This window comes from Phocoena sinus, chromosome X (assembly GCF_008692025.1).
Source record: "Phocoena sinus isolate mPhoSin1 chromosome X, mPhoSin1.pri, whole genome shotgun sequence".
NCBI classification, from domain to species: Eukaryota; Metazoa; Chordata; class Mammalia; order Artiodactyla; family Phocoenidae; genus Phocoena; species Phocoena sinus.
In genome coordinates, this window is record NC_045784.1 from 12,086,949 (window position 1) to 12,102,483 (window position 15,535).

Below are 15,535 nucleotides of genomic sequence, written 5' to 3' on the forward strand. Positions count from 1 at the left end.
CCCAGGCCGGAGGCTGCGTCCAGCGCAAAGAAGGCGGAGCCTGCCTAGCGGCCAGAACCGGGTTGCCAAGGGAGGCTGAGGAGGCGAGGCCTCCGGGGAATGTTGTGAAAGCGAAGAGCAGGAGGAGCTAGCCAGGGCTGAGCTTGAAGAGGGAAGCGCCCGCTATCCGCCGGTTGGCGGGGGCGGGTCCGCAGTGCAGGAGACGTCGGGGGGCGGGGCCCGAACAAGAAGTGAATGGGAAGCCAGGTTGAGGGCCTGGTCCCGCCTCCATTCCCAGGCGGCCGCACCGGATTGGGCGGCGCGGCGGCGCTGCTGCCCGCCTTCCGTTGTCACGCGACCGCCTCCACCTCCCGCCCTTCCCTCTTTACCTCCGGGCCGGCTTGCCCTGTGATGAGGTAGTCGGACCGCAGTCGTGGAAGTGGCGACGGCAACTGCAATCACGTCCACAACCGCGACCATGGCCGAGGTGAGGAGCCGACCGCACCGCTGCCGAACCCCTCCAACTCGGACCCCGAAGCCGCCTCTAAGCCTCGGGGGCCGTGCGCCCAGGTGCAGGTGGGCTGGGCAGCGGGGAAGTGGGATGGAGCGCGTAATGTCTAAGCGTCCCTTCGTGTCTCCCTTATAGTATCAAGCCCAGAATAAAGCCAAGCTCATCTCTGACGTCCGACGGAGGTTCGAAGCTGAGTATGTGACAGGTGGGTACCGCAATCTCGGTGTTGAGGCAGGTGTGAAATGAGCGTCCCCAACTTTGCTGGGGTGTTTGCGGGAGTCATTAGGGACCATTTCTCACGGGGTTAGGGACCGTGCCCTCCACGTTTCCCAGGTTTTACTCTGCCTAATATGGCAAGGACACTGCTCCAATTGGGCAAGTGATGCGTCCATTGATTCCTAAAGGGTTAATGTAAGTTGGAAGTGTTTTGAGCGTCTCGAGTTTATGGAACTTGCAGGACACTTGTCAGGCCCTCAGCTCAGGTGACACTGTACCTCTAATGACCTTTCACGAGCAACAATCGAGAAAATGAACCTGGAAACAGCTGTAATACTACTCACGTGTGCTTAATTGGGGATCTGAATTCCTCGGCCATTTTGCCTAATTGTACTTCCTACAACCCAGCAGGCTCCCCACGAAGTAGGCCCTCTCGTGCTGGAGCAAGTTCTTATCTTTTCATCCCACACTGTACATAGCAAAGTACCTGTGAGTCCAGAATTGATTTATTGGGTGAACGTTCTGTGTCCAGATGTCACAGATAACTTGAGTTGTCCAGTATTTAACTGATGATTTAATCTTTGTACAGTAATTTTCAGAAGCCTGTAGGATAACGTATTATAAATATGGAATAAATAGTCTAATCCAAACCCTGCCACTTACTAGCTTGCTTGTCTTCTCTGAGCCCCTGATTCCATAAGTGTGAAATGTGAATAATTAGGTTAGGAGAATTAAATGAAAAGGCATATATCAAACTGTGTAGCATGGGGTTAGCATATAGTAGGCTCTCAATATTTTTCCTCAGTAGTCTTTTTGGTTATGTGAAAGGAGTTCAGCTTCTACATCTTGATTTTAGTGCTGAGCGGAGGTTCCCTACAGCTTTAGACTGCCCTAGATGGTATGTCAGTTAATGACCTAGAACAAATAAAGAAATATGTTCGGAATAACCTAGTCAGTAAATCTTTTCATCCCTCCCTGTCAGTTTTCTTCACATTGCAAACTTTGTACCAGAGAGTTGCAAAAGCACTTGATTCACTTGTAGCCCAGAGATCTCATTGCTAATAAGATAGCTGGTTCCAGTAAAGAGAGAATTCTAAAATTGCTTTCTGTGTAAATGTAACTCTTAGAGCTACATGGTTTATAACATTGTAAGAAGTAACCCAGAACTTGACCTAATGAGCTAGTTCTCCCAAATGGTCATTTACTTAGGCCCGAGGGAGGAAGCAGGATATAGTCATGGAATTTAGCGATAGATAAGATCTTGAAGGTCATCTTGGTCCAACCTTCTCATTTTTACAGTGAAGAAAGTGAGCTCTAGAGAGATGAAGTGATTTGCTCAAACGCCCTAGTGTTAGTAGCTAGGCCGGGGCTGGTGCTCGGGTCTTCTGAATTCACTCTAGTGATCTTGTGGCAGCACCATCATGTCTAATTAGATCATGGCACTCCCCAGCTTGAAACCCTTCAGTACCTTTCTGCTGTGTTTAGCATAGACCCCAATTCTTTATGGTGGCCTACACTGTGAGGCCATGTATGCACGAGCTGGATGAGCTCCATCCTCATCTTTTACTACTCCTCTTGCTTAGTACAGATTTCACCACTGCCCACAGTAAGAAACGTATTATACGTTGTAACTTAGTACACACGCACACACATAACTGAAGCAAAAGTTCACTAAAGAATACTTATGCTGAAAACCTATGACTCCCTGATACAATGACCCATAAAATTGACACCTCAACCTACAAATGTGACCCACAGTTTGAATAACATGACCAGCCACACTGCTGCTTTTACACACTCCAGATGGACTGAGTCTGTTTCCATCTCGGGACCTTTCCAGTTCTCTCTGCCTGGAAGGAAGGCTCTTTATAGGGAGTGAGCATGGCTACGTTCTTCTTTTCTTTTCCATCTTGGTTTACATGTATACGAGAGACCTTTGCCAATTATTAAGTAGCCTCCCTGTCTTGTCTCCTTTAGGGCTCTTACCATAACCTGTAATTTCCTGTTCATTTGTTTCCTTATTGTTCATTTCCTTCAGTAGAATGTCTGTGGGTCTGGGGCAGCCTTTGGGCCTTGAGGGCAGGGTCTGACTCGCCTCTGTATACTTATCACAGCTCTGAATACATAGTCATTGATTGAATACAGCAATGCTTAAATACATACATATGAAGATGAGTCCAAGTCTATATTAAGAGCTGTCCTGACCGTCTCCCCTCCCCCACCAAAATCTGGCAAAGAGCAGCCCTCACAAATGTCTCCTAAAGACCAGTGTTATTTCAAATTAAAGCACTGTCTGGCATTAAGTATAGGGAGGTTTTTGTCACACCTGGGGATGTGTGAATGTACGTGGGTGAGTTATCTGCATAGACATTGCAAATATTAATTAATTTAAAGACTTGCGTTGGAAAGGAAAATAAAAGTTCTTTAAAGACTTTATCCCCTTAAGGTTTCAGTTGTTTCCTGAAATACAGCACTGGGTAAAGGTAGAGTAGGAAAGTGGTGAAAAGGGTTTTTTGATTTGCCTGTGCTCTCCCTTTCAAGTTTACTTTTTAGAAGTTAGGTGTTGAGAACATCCACTCTCCTCCTTCCTCTCTTTCATTTTCCCCTTTCTCTTATTGTTAACAATATTTTGTTTCAGAAGAGGCTTAAGGCAGGCTTAAGCAAACGTGATGTTTTTCCTAAAGGAAAATATTATTTGCAAGTATGTTACCTTACACACTGGCTGTACTCCAACACCTCCTTGGGGGGTAGGTTCTCGGGAATTCTGAGCATGTTTTTGTTTCCACAGAAATTAAGTTACCAATTATGGATAGATTTGTAGCTGCAAAAAGAATGAAATCTAAGTCCATAATTGTTGTAGCAATACTACTGTTTCTGTCCTCATTGTTTCTGTAAGAAATTTCATGCTGAGTCTCGAATGAGAAACATTTTCCCTTCTATCTTCCTCCTTCTTGTGGCCAAGGAAAGAGACTAATCCCTTGTGACATAATGTATTCAGTTCCTCACATACTATGTGCTTAATTCTGGGAAACAGTGTGTCAATATTAGAGAAAGCGCCAAAGAAGGATAGAGCCCCTTCCTGAACGACTACAATCTAGTAGAGTCATCAAAACAGAGCTCTATCAAGAGGAATGAGTGCTAAAATCATTTCTGTAGGAGTCAAAGAGCAGGAAAAAATCACATCTAATGGGGGTGACTGGGTTAGCACCGAGTTAGGAAAAACTTCTTAGAAAAGGTGGTGTTTCTCAAGAACTTTGGAAGATGCTAGAATTCGGCTAGGTAGAGATTGTGATCCAGGTGGCTCAAATAGTCCAAGCTGAGATGCTTAAGTGAAAAGGCGTGGGGCTTGTTCGGGAAGCCATAGGAAGTCTGCTTTGATGAGCCTTAAGGAGGGTAAGCATACCTGCCTAAAAACAGTGGGAATATAGCGTAGAGAGCCTTGGCCACCAAAGCGATGCAGCTGTACTTTATTGAGTTTGAAGAGCAACTGAGAGGTTTGTGGGTTTTGTAATTTTAGGTTTGTTTTCTGGCTCTATAAGTATATGAATTCATTTAAATAAATTTGGGTGATACCAGAAACAGTCTGGAGAATCTCCCATAAGCTTATCATCCAGAGATAGCTCTTCTAACAGTGGGTGCATTTTTTTTCTGGCCTTTTTTTCTATACATTAAAAAAATAGTTAAAAGGTCATTCTGTATGTAGTTTTTCTGTGTTGCATTTTTTTATTGACATGATCTTATTTCCCCATATTACGAAGTAAGCCACGTTTTACATTACCACTTAATATTCAGTTCTATAAATAAAAGAGAATTTTCTTATCTTTTATCTGAAGTAGTCCCTTTTGGACATTTAGATTCTTTCCAGTTTTTTGTTAATACGATATTTTGCGCAGTAGTTCAGATTTTTTCCTTAAGAGTCATGTGTAGAAGTAGAATTGTTGGTTTGAAGAGTGTGAATATTTTAAGATACTTCATATGTATGCTTAATTCTCCTCCATACAAGTTGTACCACGATTCATTCCCACCAGCAGATATGAAAGTGTTAGTCTCACCACAGCTTTAGGATCATTTCTTAACTCATGCTTCTTTGTTTGCATTTGATTACTAATGAGAATAAACTTCTTTTCATATGTTTACATCCATTTGTAGTTAAAAAATTTTTTTTCTTTAGTATGGGTTTTAAAATTGGTTTGGGCTTTTCTTGTTTATGTCACTTGGACTTTTTTCCTTTTTTGTATGTATTCAAACTTATCCATTCCTTTGTGGTTTCTCCCATTGCTGTTAAGTTTAATAATTGTCTCTCATCCAATAACTTTTTCTAGTCCTTTTGTTTTGTCTTGGCCTCTTATTTTTAACTTTGAAATATCTTTTATGTACAAAACGTATAAAACATGAATGAAATAAACACCCATGTACTCACTATTCAACAAAAGAAAAAGAACTTTGTGGGTATCCTCAACCCGGCCATTCACAGGGCAGCTGCTTATCCTACATTTGCTGTTACTCATTCTCTTGCTTTTCATTAGGTTTACCACCTGTGACGTATTCCTCACCAGTATTCTATTAAGTTTACCTCTTTTGAACTTGAAATATCAATAAAAGCTGAATATTCTTTTTCCATGACTTGCTTCTGTTGCTGAAGAGTCATTCATACTATAATTGATTCCTTTTTATAGCTGTGTTGTTGCTCACAGAATGAAAATACCAGTTGATGGATTTGGGGTTCTTTCTAGATTTTACTATTATGTACAATGCTGCTTTAAACATTCTTAGATATACCTGGGGCCTAGACTTTCTCTAGGGCAGCGGTTGTCAAAGTTGGTCTAGGAATTAGAGTTCCTTGAGCCCATTTCGAGGGGCTTGAGACTCCAAAACTGTTTGCATAATAACACTGAGACATCATTTTCCTTTTTCACTGGCATTCTCTCACAAGCATACAGTGGCGTTTCCCAGAGGTTACATGGCACGTGATATTGCTCTGACAGATGATAGAATGTGTGCTCGTGTGTCCTTATATTTGTTTTCTGTTATAATACCTAATATAGTAACTACCAGTAAATATAACCCATATAAACAAACAAACTCTTTAGAACCCTCACTTATTTTTAAGAGTGTAAAAGGGGTCTGGAGACCAAGAAGTTTGAGAACTGCTGCTCTAGTTTGTAGCCAACAGTGAAATGGGTGGGTAGTAGAATAAGTACACGGTCCACTTAACTAGATAATGCCAAACTAGTTTCCAAACTGATTGCATCTGTTTTCATTTTAACCAGCACTTTTTGAGTGTCCTTATTTTTCTACATCCTGAAATCTGGCATTGTTAGTGTTTTTTTAAATTTTTGCCCATCTGATGGGGGTGTTGGGATATCTCATTGTGGTTTTAATTTGCATTTCTTTAAGTACCAGTGAGTTTGAGCATCTCTTCATATCTTTATGGGCCATTTGGTTTCTGCTTATGAAAATCACTTCTTCAGGCTCTTCTTGGCCCTTTGTTCGTCCATATAAATTTTAGAATCAGTTTATCATGTTTTTGCAAAAAAAAACCCCAAAACAAAACAAAACCTCTTTTGGGATTTTGAGTGGAATCATGTGAAATCAGAAGATCAGTTTTGGGGGACTTGACATCATCTTGGTGAAATTTTCTAAGAACCTGGTATACCTAACTGCTGAACTCTTCCTTCTTGAAAGATTTATAATTTCCTCCATAAAGGTTAACCCATTTTTGTTCAGTTAATTTCCAGATACTTTATATGTTTTATTTTTATGGTGGTTTAGACAGTATCTCTTCAGAATTTATTTTCTAAATGATTGTTGCTGGTTTATAGAAAGTACATTTGACTTTTTTACATTAATATTGGACTCAACCTTACTAACTCTTATTAATTTCAATAATTTATCTCTAGATAAGTTGTATTTCTATGTAGACAATAATATCACCTGGAAATAATGATAGTTTTCTTTCTAACTTTGCAATTTTTAGAGCTTTAAGTGCTTCTGTTTTATACTCACTGGAACATTTAGAACATTGTTGAATTGAAGCATTGTTAAAAGCCTACTTGTCTTATTCCCGGTCTTAGAGAGATACCCCCGAACACGATCTCTGTAGATATCTTTTATCAAAATGAAGAAGTTTCCTCTGTTCCTGCTTTGCTAGTCTTAGGGTTTTGTTTGTTGTTTTGTTCCCATCACAGTTGCGGGTTGAATTTTACTAAATGCATTTTCTTCATCTATTGAACACAGTGTATCGAATGAAATGTTCACTTGGTTTTTCGCTTTTAATCTGTTAATATGGTGGCTTATATTAATCAGGTTTTTAAAATATATTGCTGTAGTCGGTTAGCTGATATTTTGTTTGGGCGTTTTACATCTGTGTTGAAAAATTGGCCTGCAAAAAATTTCTTTTCTTGCACTTTTCTTGTGTGACTTTGACATTAAAATTATGCAACCTTCATAAAATGAGTTAGCAGTGTTTCCTCTTTTCTACTCCCTAACAGGTATGGTCATTGTGGAGTTCTAACCTGGTTTCCCATAAATCACCCCTCCTCCAATTGATTATTGTTGTTTTATATATTAGTGGTTGCTTATATACCATGTATTTGCCAATATCTTTATCTATCATTCCTTAAGTTTCATATCTTTTATCTGGTATCATTATTGCTTCATCTTAAGTATAACCTTGAGATTTTCCCTTGGTGAGGTCTTGGTGGTAAACTTAATTTTGAAAATGTCTTTATTTTCTCTGTTTTCTTTAAATTGTGCAGTTAACCTTGCAGGATGCCTTCGTCTTATTAGGCTGAGGGAGACAAAGTAGTTAGAGAAGTAGAAGAAGTAGGAAATGTTAGTATCATAGATGATCTCTGAGAGGAGAATTTCAAGGACAGGAAGATCAGCAGTGAATAGAAGGAAGCTCTGTACGTAAAGGTACATAAAAACGGGATTGTTCTTATCAACTGCCCTCTGGAAAGGAAGGGTGTAAGGAAAATGGCATTTAAAGTGGAATTAGTATAGCAGATTGACTTTGTTATAAAGCAGAAACTAACACACCATAGTAAAGCAATTATATTCCAATAAAAATGTTAGAAAACACAAAGTGGAACTACACTCCTGGACATTTTACGTAAATTCTCTGGATTATGAACCATCAGGGATCGGCTCAGGCTTTATTCATCTTTGCGTCTGCAGTTCCTAGCTCTCTTGAGCTAACATATGGTGGGTGATAATAAATTAGTCCTCATAAGTAATGAATTATGTATTATCCCCAAGAGAGGAAGCCTTTAGAAGATAGGTAGGTAGACAGACAGATAGACACACACACACACACACAAGCACTTGGATTTCCTTAAATTCTACTCCAACATTCTCCAGGTCAACCTTTTAAAGTTGTCATGATCACAAGAAGAGGAAAAGATGGGTTAAGAGTTTATCAAGTTTTGTCCTTAATACATGTCTAAACCTATCAAGCCTTTGATAATAGAGAGTATAATATGATGTTGTAACTTTATGTGGGTACAATATATATTTGTGCTCTTGGAACTTTTGCAAACATTCACCACATATTAAGTCATAAAGGAAGTCTCAGAAATTCCAAAGCAGCTAGGTCATACAGACCATATTCTCACCCCATTAAGCAACTAAATGAGAGGTAAGGTACTTAAAAAGAAATCAAATGTTAGGAAACTAAAATAACACCTCTAAATAACCCATGGGTTAACAACTTTCCTGCAACGTGTGTAATTCTTACTTCTGCTAAATAACTCGTAGGGTAAAGAGGATATCACAATGGAAATTACAAAATACTTAAAAGCTGAGCAAGAGAATACCTGTGGTCTCACTTTCATTTATTAGAAAACAAGGCCCAATAAAAATCAGGTAAAGATTCAATTCAAGGAGCTAAAAAAATGCACACGAGTAAATTAGAGAAAGTAGAGGAAAAAAGAGCAGATATTCATGGTATAGGAAAGAACGATAGTAGGTATAATAAACCTAAGTTGGCCTTTTGAAAGAACTAGTAAAATAAACAACCCTCGCATGACTGATTAAGAAGATAGCGAGAAGGCAAACACATACACTAGGAACAAAAAGCAGATAGAATTATAGATGTGGTAGAGATTTAAAAAATCATAAGAATTCAATGACCAGCTTTATCACAGTAAGTTAGAAAACTTAGATTAAGTGGAAAACTTTCTGGAGAAAAGAAAAATCATCTAAAATTGTCTCAATGAGAAGTAGAAAACCTAAATACATCAATGACTATTAAAGAAATTGAATTGGTAGTCACAGACCTCTACCACTCTTCCCACCCCACCATCACAAAGGCACACACATACTCGTAAGGCCCAAGGTCTTTTGTTAGCCCCAGGAATGCAAAGATAATTCATAATCAGAAAATGCAGCAGAGGAATTTACCACGTTAACAAAATGCTTCTCAGTGAAATTTTTGAACAGGCACAGTTCACAACCAAAACTATAAAAAGGTACACATTGCGAAGTCTCTTACATCTCTTGTGCCTCTTCACTCCCTCTTCCTCTTCCTTCTTTAGCTAGCCATATTTGTTTTCTGTTTCTTTTTTCTATATTTGTTTAAGCAAATACAAACATTTGCAGTAACCAGATTAAATGAGGGAAAATGTTTATTTCAGTAAAGACAGAAACCACACTGGCTATAATTCACCTTTATGAAAAACGAACAAATCTTTTACCAAACGATAAACTTTCTTAGCTCTGAAGTGTGCCTTCTAAAATTCTACAGCAAAGGTCATGGTTAATTGTGAACCTTCAAAATGATTCCCAGAGTGTCAGGAAAAAGACAGTGATCTACAATATTATTTCTGTAATTCTACTGGATATAAAATAAGCTCGTTATCAACATGGCAAGGAATATAAGAGGTATAACGTTTGCCAGTCTTGTCAGTATTGGCTCATGGTAGCAACACAAAAATCTCGACTGCTTAATAATCTGATAGAAGAAATATACAACTTTTTCTCTTTTATGGAGAAAATTATAAAGTATGATTAAAGAACATTGAAAACAATAGATCAAAAGGGAGATAAGTCATCCAAGGTAAGTCATCTCGTACATATCCAGCATATGAATTCAGCTCTTCAAGGATAGGAGCTGAAGCACAAAGCACCTCCCCTCTCTACAGCAGACCAGAGGTCGGCTCAGTCCTGTTGTCATTGTTGTTTTTTAACAGCCCTTGAGCTAAGAATATTTTTTGTATTTTTAAAGTGTTGCTAAAAAAAAAAAAAAAGAGGAAGGATCGGCAGCAGAGGCCATATGTGGCTTCAAAGTCTAAGATACTTAGATGTTTACCATCTGGCCCTTTACCGAACAATTTTGCCTACCCCTGTAATAGGCCCGTAGTTCTCAAAGTGTGGTCCTTGGGGCGGCAGCAGCATCCTGTAGGCATTTGCTGTAAGTACAGATTCTGGGATCCCACCCATGAATTAGACACTCTAGAGGTGGGGCCCAGTTATCCCCGTTTTAACAAGCCTTCCTGCTGACTCTGAGAGGTGCTAAAGTCTGAGAAACGCCGCTCTAGGCCAATGGCTTAATCCCATCGTAGATGATCACCTGCCTCTCAGTCTCTCACCAGCTAGCTTCACAGGAAAGAGAAGATTCAGGGTAGGTTGTGGCCAACCAGCAGAGGATGCCCTAAAGGGAATATTCCGTTATTTCAGCCTGATCACTCCCATTGTTGACATTTACATGGTCCAGCCAATAGAAGTGGTCCATCCAGTACAAATGCTCTTCCAGGGTCCCACCAGGACTTTAAGTGGATCAGTGCTCAGAGTCCTTGGAGAAATAACAGATGCTAAGAGGTTCTAAACTACTGTTGATGTTTGATAGTTGTATATTTGCTGCATCTGAACGGTATGACACCCTAATAACTTTTCTGGTTTTCATTATCAGAATACTTTTGTATTTTTTCAACCTTTCTATATGAATTCTAGGCACATTTATAATATCTATAATATACTTTCAAGATTTTCTCAACCAATAGGTCAGTTAGAATTTAATATTCTGTTCATAGGGAGAATTCTACCTTATGTTAATAAAAATTCATTGGCATTGTGTTTAAAATTTTCAAAGTGCCCTTGATCTTCATTAGACTGTGGATAGATAGGCAGACCTTATCTCCATTGTACAGAGAAGAAAATCAAGCCCAGAGTGACTTGCTCAGTCTCCCTGTACATAGTTAGTAGCAGGGGGCTTCTGATTTCATCACTGTGCCTGGTATCCTGAATCAGGCTATGAATTTTTTTCACACTTGTTAACCTTAAACCACAGTTTCTGGCTGGTTGGTAATTTCACCAGCCAACAAATGCACGAGGGAAGAAGAAAAGTTAATAATGGAATTCTCTTTCATGAGTAAGCACTGTAGTCTGTTTATCCTGCCGCACTTAAAATTGTGAATGTGAGGGAGAGTGTGAAGGAGGTGGGCATGCACACGCAGGGAAGAGAGGAGGAAACAAAAAGCTGAGAGGTCATCTTTACCCTGGAACATTTAGTCCTGTCTAACCCAGAGGTGAATTACCATTGCCATTTATTTAGTTCTTTCTCTGCAAAATTAGGAACTTTCCACTTTGTTTGGTGGGGATACACTGTATAAATATAAGACCAATTTACAGAGCAAAATTGATGGAAGAAGAAATAAATAGTAGAAAGAGACAGTGAACCATATGGGTGTGGTGATGGTTCACTGAGGTTTCTTAACAGAGGAGTGGCCAAAAATGAGCTTTGAGCTATTTTGAACAAATGTAAGGATGAGGCTTAAAAGTCCGCCACTTGAGATTAATGTTGGTTTGTGATGAAGTTTTCACTGTCCTCAGCAAGATGAAAGTAATAAGGACAAGGTATTATGAGAGTATACACATATATATCTGTGTATAAGGCAAATCTCTTCCTCATCGCTGTGCTTTAATCACTGAGAGGTAAAGTCTTTCAAAGTGATGTGTCCTAGGTGGTGGGGAGGGGTGTGCGCACATGTGTGTTTCGATATCTTCAGATACCTTTTGAGTGTACATGTTCAGCTTCTTCCTGTAACATCTGGATGTACTGAAGGACTGGTTTTCAGAAAACTCCCTAACACTTGAGGGTTCTGTGGAGGGGAAAACATTTTCCTTTTACCCTTCTAGGTTCTTTGACTGGCCTAATAATTAAATTGATATAAGACAGATGAACCAGAGAAAAACACAAGTTTAACATGTGTATCCCTTGTATACGTGGGAGAGACCCAGGTGGACTGAGTAACTCTCTGAAGTGGCCCAAGCCACCACCTTCAATACCATCTCCAGCTAAAGACAGAAGATGCTAGGGTGGGGAGTCAGTTATGAGAGGTGACCAAGAAAAGCTCAGTGAACAAGGGGATGGTTGTGCAGATCTATGTCCTGGCCTTTCCCATTGATAAGAGTTTCGGGAGATTTCCAATCCTTCTCCTCTTCCTGTCACAGAGAGGGAGGCACTTACAAATGGAGACTTCCTTTATACGTGTAAATGTTTCTTATAAAAGGGTGACTTGTACTCACTTTAAAGATTCCTGTATGTGCTGTTTGTTAAAAATATCAGCCTAAAATAATCAGTATGCCAAAGAGGTATGTTTTGGGCTGTGTAGTTTGCTTCCCCTCAGTTCAGTTGTCTGGGAGCTGTGTTTGAAAGCGGCAAATGGTGTTGTCATAAGCAGTTATTATTACACTTGGCCTTGTGGTCCCAGGCCAAGTTTTCCTTACCTTGAATGCTCAGTTTTCTCTCTGTTTCTCCCTGTGTGTCCTTCTGTCTCTCGCTCTCCTCCCCTCAGCCCTCTTCTCTGTCCTCTTCTGCCCCTACTTTTCTCCAGCCTCTCTCCCTCCACTCCTACATGACCTCCTCCCCAGTCCTCTCTTGCTCTGTCTTTTCTAGCTGTTTCCATCTCTACCTGTCTCTAGGGGTAAATGTTTAACAAGAGGTGTCTCATATGTAAGCACATGTCCTATTAATAACAATAATTAATCATTTTAACCTAAATGGAGATTTCTAATTTCGAAGATCTGTATCCTTAAAAGCTATCCAAGAGCAATAAGCTTTACATTTCTTGGTAATGGGCACTGTCTTGTTTATGGTATCCGTAGTGGTAATATCAGCAGTGGTAGGAGTATTGATAATAACAACAATAATGTTTGATTCTTCTTCTTATGGCTAATATTTTTTGAGTTTTTACCACTTGCCACATGTTGTCCTGGGGAAGTGGTAGTCTGCGGACCTTTGGAGATGCCCAGGACTCTTCAGGAGCCCATGAGGTCAAAGCTGTTTCCACAGTGATGCTAAGAAGCTTTTTTCCCTTTTTCGTTTGCTCTGATTACGCAGAAGCAATAGTGGGCAAAACTGCTGCCTCCTTGGCCCGAATCAAGGCACTTGGCCATTATAGTCTCTTCATTGTCAGCACTCGCAGTTAAAACTTTTTTTTTTAAGTCAATTTTATTTTAGAAAGCCCCCGATGAAGCAGTAAATTTTATTAAATCTTGACCCTTGAGTACATGGGCTTTAAATGTTCTGGGTAACAATCAGTAAATACACATTAAATACTTATGCGTATTTGAGTTGCTAGCTAAATTAGTCACATTTTTCAAGGACCACCATTTTTATTTGAAAGAACAACTGTTAAGTAAACTATGGTTATTCACACTGGGGTATTTGGGAGAAATTTTCTTGAAGTCAGACAGTAATTTCAAGGAAAACACTATATTGGTCCAGTAGAGAGTGCTGTCCAGTGGCCAAACTGGATGATCTGACTTTAGGGGCAGGTGCTCCCAGGGTCCTTTTTGTTGCTAAACAGTATATAAATTCTTTTATACCTCAACTCATGTTTATAAATCATAATTAAAGAAAAGTTGTCCTTTGAATACTGATGAACTTTTGAATAGACAGAACTAAAATACCATTTTCCAAGGTTAACTTACAACAGAACCACTCATTGTAAAGATTAGAAAAATAGAGCCCAGATATTGAAAGCCATATCCAAGGTAACACTCTACAAATACATGATTTATGGCCTCATCTTACATTTTATAGTGCTTGAAACTTTCAAGTACTTTCATGTATACATTTTTCTCTGATCCTCACACAACCCTGTGAGTATCTAAAACAGTTAAAGATAAGGAAGTTGGGACTCGAAGATGATTCCACGGATGCTCTTTATATTTCCCCACCCTTTCAGCTGTTATCGCTGAGGGCCTGAAATAACTCAGAACTACTGGAGAGGAGAGAGAATCTATACAATTTGGCAACTAACTAGGGGGAAAAAAAAAAGATGAAGGAGCCGGGCAATTTTCTGAAGTTTCTTCTTTGGGTCCCTGGGAGGGTACCATTGACAGAGAAAATAAAAAATAGAGAAGGAATAGATTCAATCAACAAATGTTTCCTGAAGGCCTTTTCATTGGCACTATGTAATCTGCTTTGGGGGCTTCTTAGGATGTATATAGACTGTGCTGTTACGATCTGTATATGGGAAGATATGGCATAAACACGAGTAACTCTGATTCAAGGGTGCTAAGTGAGTAGTTTAGGTCCTGTAGCTATTCACAGGAGGGAAGGAATTACTTCTAGGCCCAGGGAAAATTTTTATGGAAGAGGAAGCATTTGAAAGGAGTCTTGCAGAATGGTAGAATTTGGATGTGCAAAGGTGGTTGTGAGGAGACAAGGAAAATTCAGTTACAGAAAAATAGAGCAGGGTGTGGAAGGAGGATATAGAGGTATGTAGAGGTTGGTGAGAACACAGCATGTGTGTAGGTGGATAATGAGAAATTATTGGCAACAATTATTCCAGTGAATTAAGGGAAATGTTGACTGCTACATACATAGTTTTCCATTTTGTATTTAGTTCATTTTCAAAAAAGACACTTGGCAAACATGTCTTTTTAAGTACAACCTAGTTCTTTCTTGATACATAAAAGTTCATTTTTCATTGTCTAGGGTGAGTATTTTAAGTTCACATAACATAATCGATCTTCCTAGATGTTGGTTTATGGTTTTAGAGGGTTATGCAAAATATTTTACTATGGTCTTATTTTTTAACTCTGTGGTGGCTTGTCTTAAAATAAAGCTGCAATTTTTAGATAACTTTATTCTAGTCATACTTGGAAATTCCATCAATCCTTTAAATTGCATTTTCATCTGAACTGCATCCCTGTGTCTATCTTCAAGTAGCTTAGCTTTATCTTCCAGGTCTTTCTTCTCCTTTGGTATTAGTGTTGGTTATCATTCACTGCTGAATTTATTTGACTTGGATATTTATTACTGTTTTTCCCCTAGATAAGTCAGATAAGTATGATCCACGTGATGTTGAAAGACTACAACAAGATGATAACTGGGTTGAAAGTTACTTATGTTGGAGGCATAATGTTGTAGATGAAACACTGAAGATGCTTGATGAGAGTTTTCAGTGGAGGAAAGAAATGTCTGTCAATGGTAAGCAGTTCGGGCTTCCCTGGTGGCGCAATGGTTGAGAGTCCGCCTGCCGATGCAGGGGACGCGGGTTCGTGCCCCAGTCCGGGAAGATCCCACGTGCCGCGGAGTGGCTGGGCCCGTGAGCCATGGCCGCTGAGCCTGCTTGTCTGGAGCCTGTGCTCCGCAACGGGAGAGGCCGTGGCAGTGAGAGGCCCGCGTACCGCAAAAAAAAAAAAAAAAAAAATGGTAAGCTGTTCAGTTTAACCTTGACTGTGTACTATATCCCCTGCATAAATGTTACTATTTTACACTTATAGCATATTTGCAAATATTCTTGGCAGTCATCAGAAATATCAGAATATAATGTTTTATAAAGACACAGTAACATTTGAAAGGAACATCTTATGAAT

At 39.6% G+C, this 15,535-nt stretch overlaps 1 protein-coding gene across 4 annotated transcripts in view; it reads left to right on the forward strand.

Annotated features, from left to right (window-relative positions):
- The first annotated feature begins 225 nt into the window (after positions 1-225).
- Positions 226-15,535, forward strand: part of MOSPD2 (motile sperm domain containing 2) — a 68,389-nt gene continuing 53,079 nt past the window's right edge. For 2 of the 4 annotated variants that reach the window (XR_004348096.1, XM_032620127.1), the window contains exons 1-3: positions 375-466; positions 626-695; positions 14,991-15,146. Coding sequence is in view for 3 of the 4 variants with exons in the window: in XM_032620127.1 (XP_032476018.1) it covers positions 458-466; positions 626-695; positions 14,991-15,146 (235 nt within the window). In the remaining variant the exon portion in view is untranslated. Of the gene's footprint in view, positions 467-625; positions 696-14,990; positions 15,147-15,535 lie in introns of all 4 variants that reach the window. The other 2 variants (XM_032620126.1, XM_032620129.1) reach the window with 2 other exon arrangements.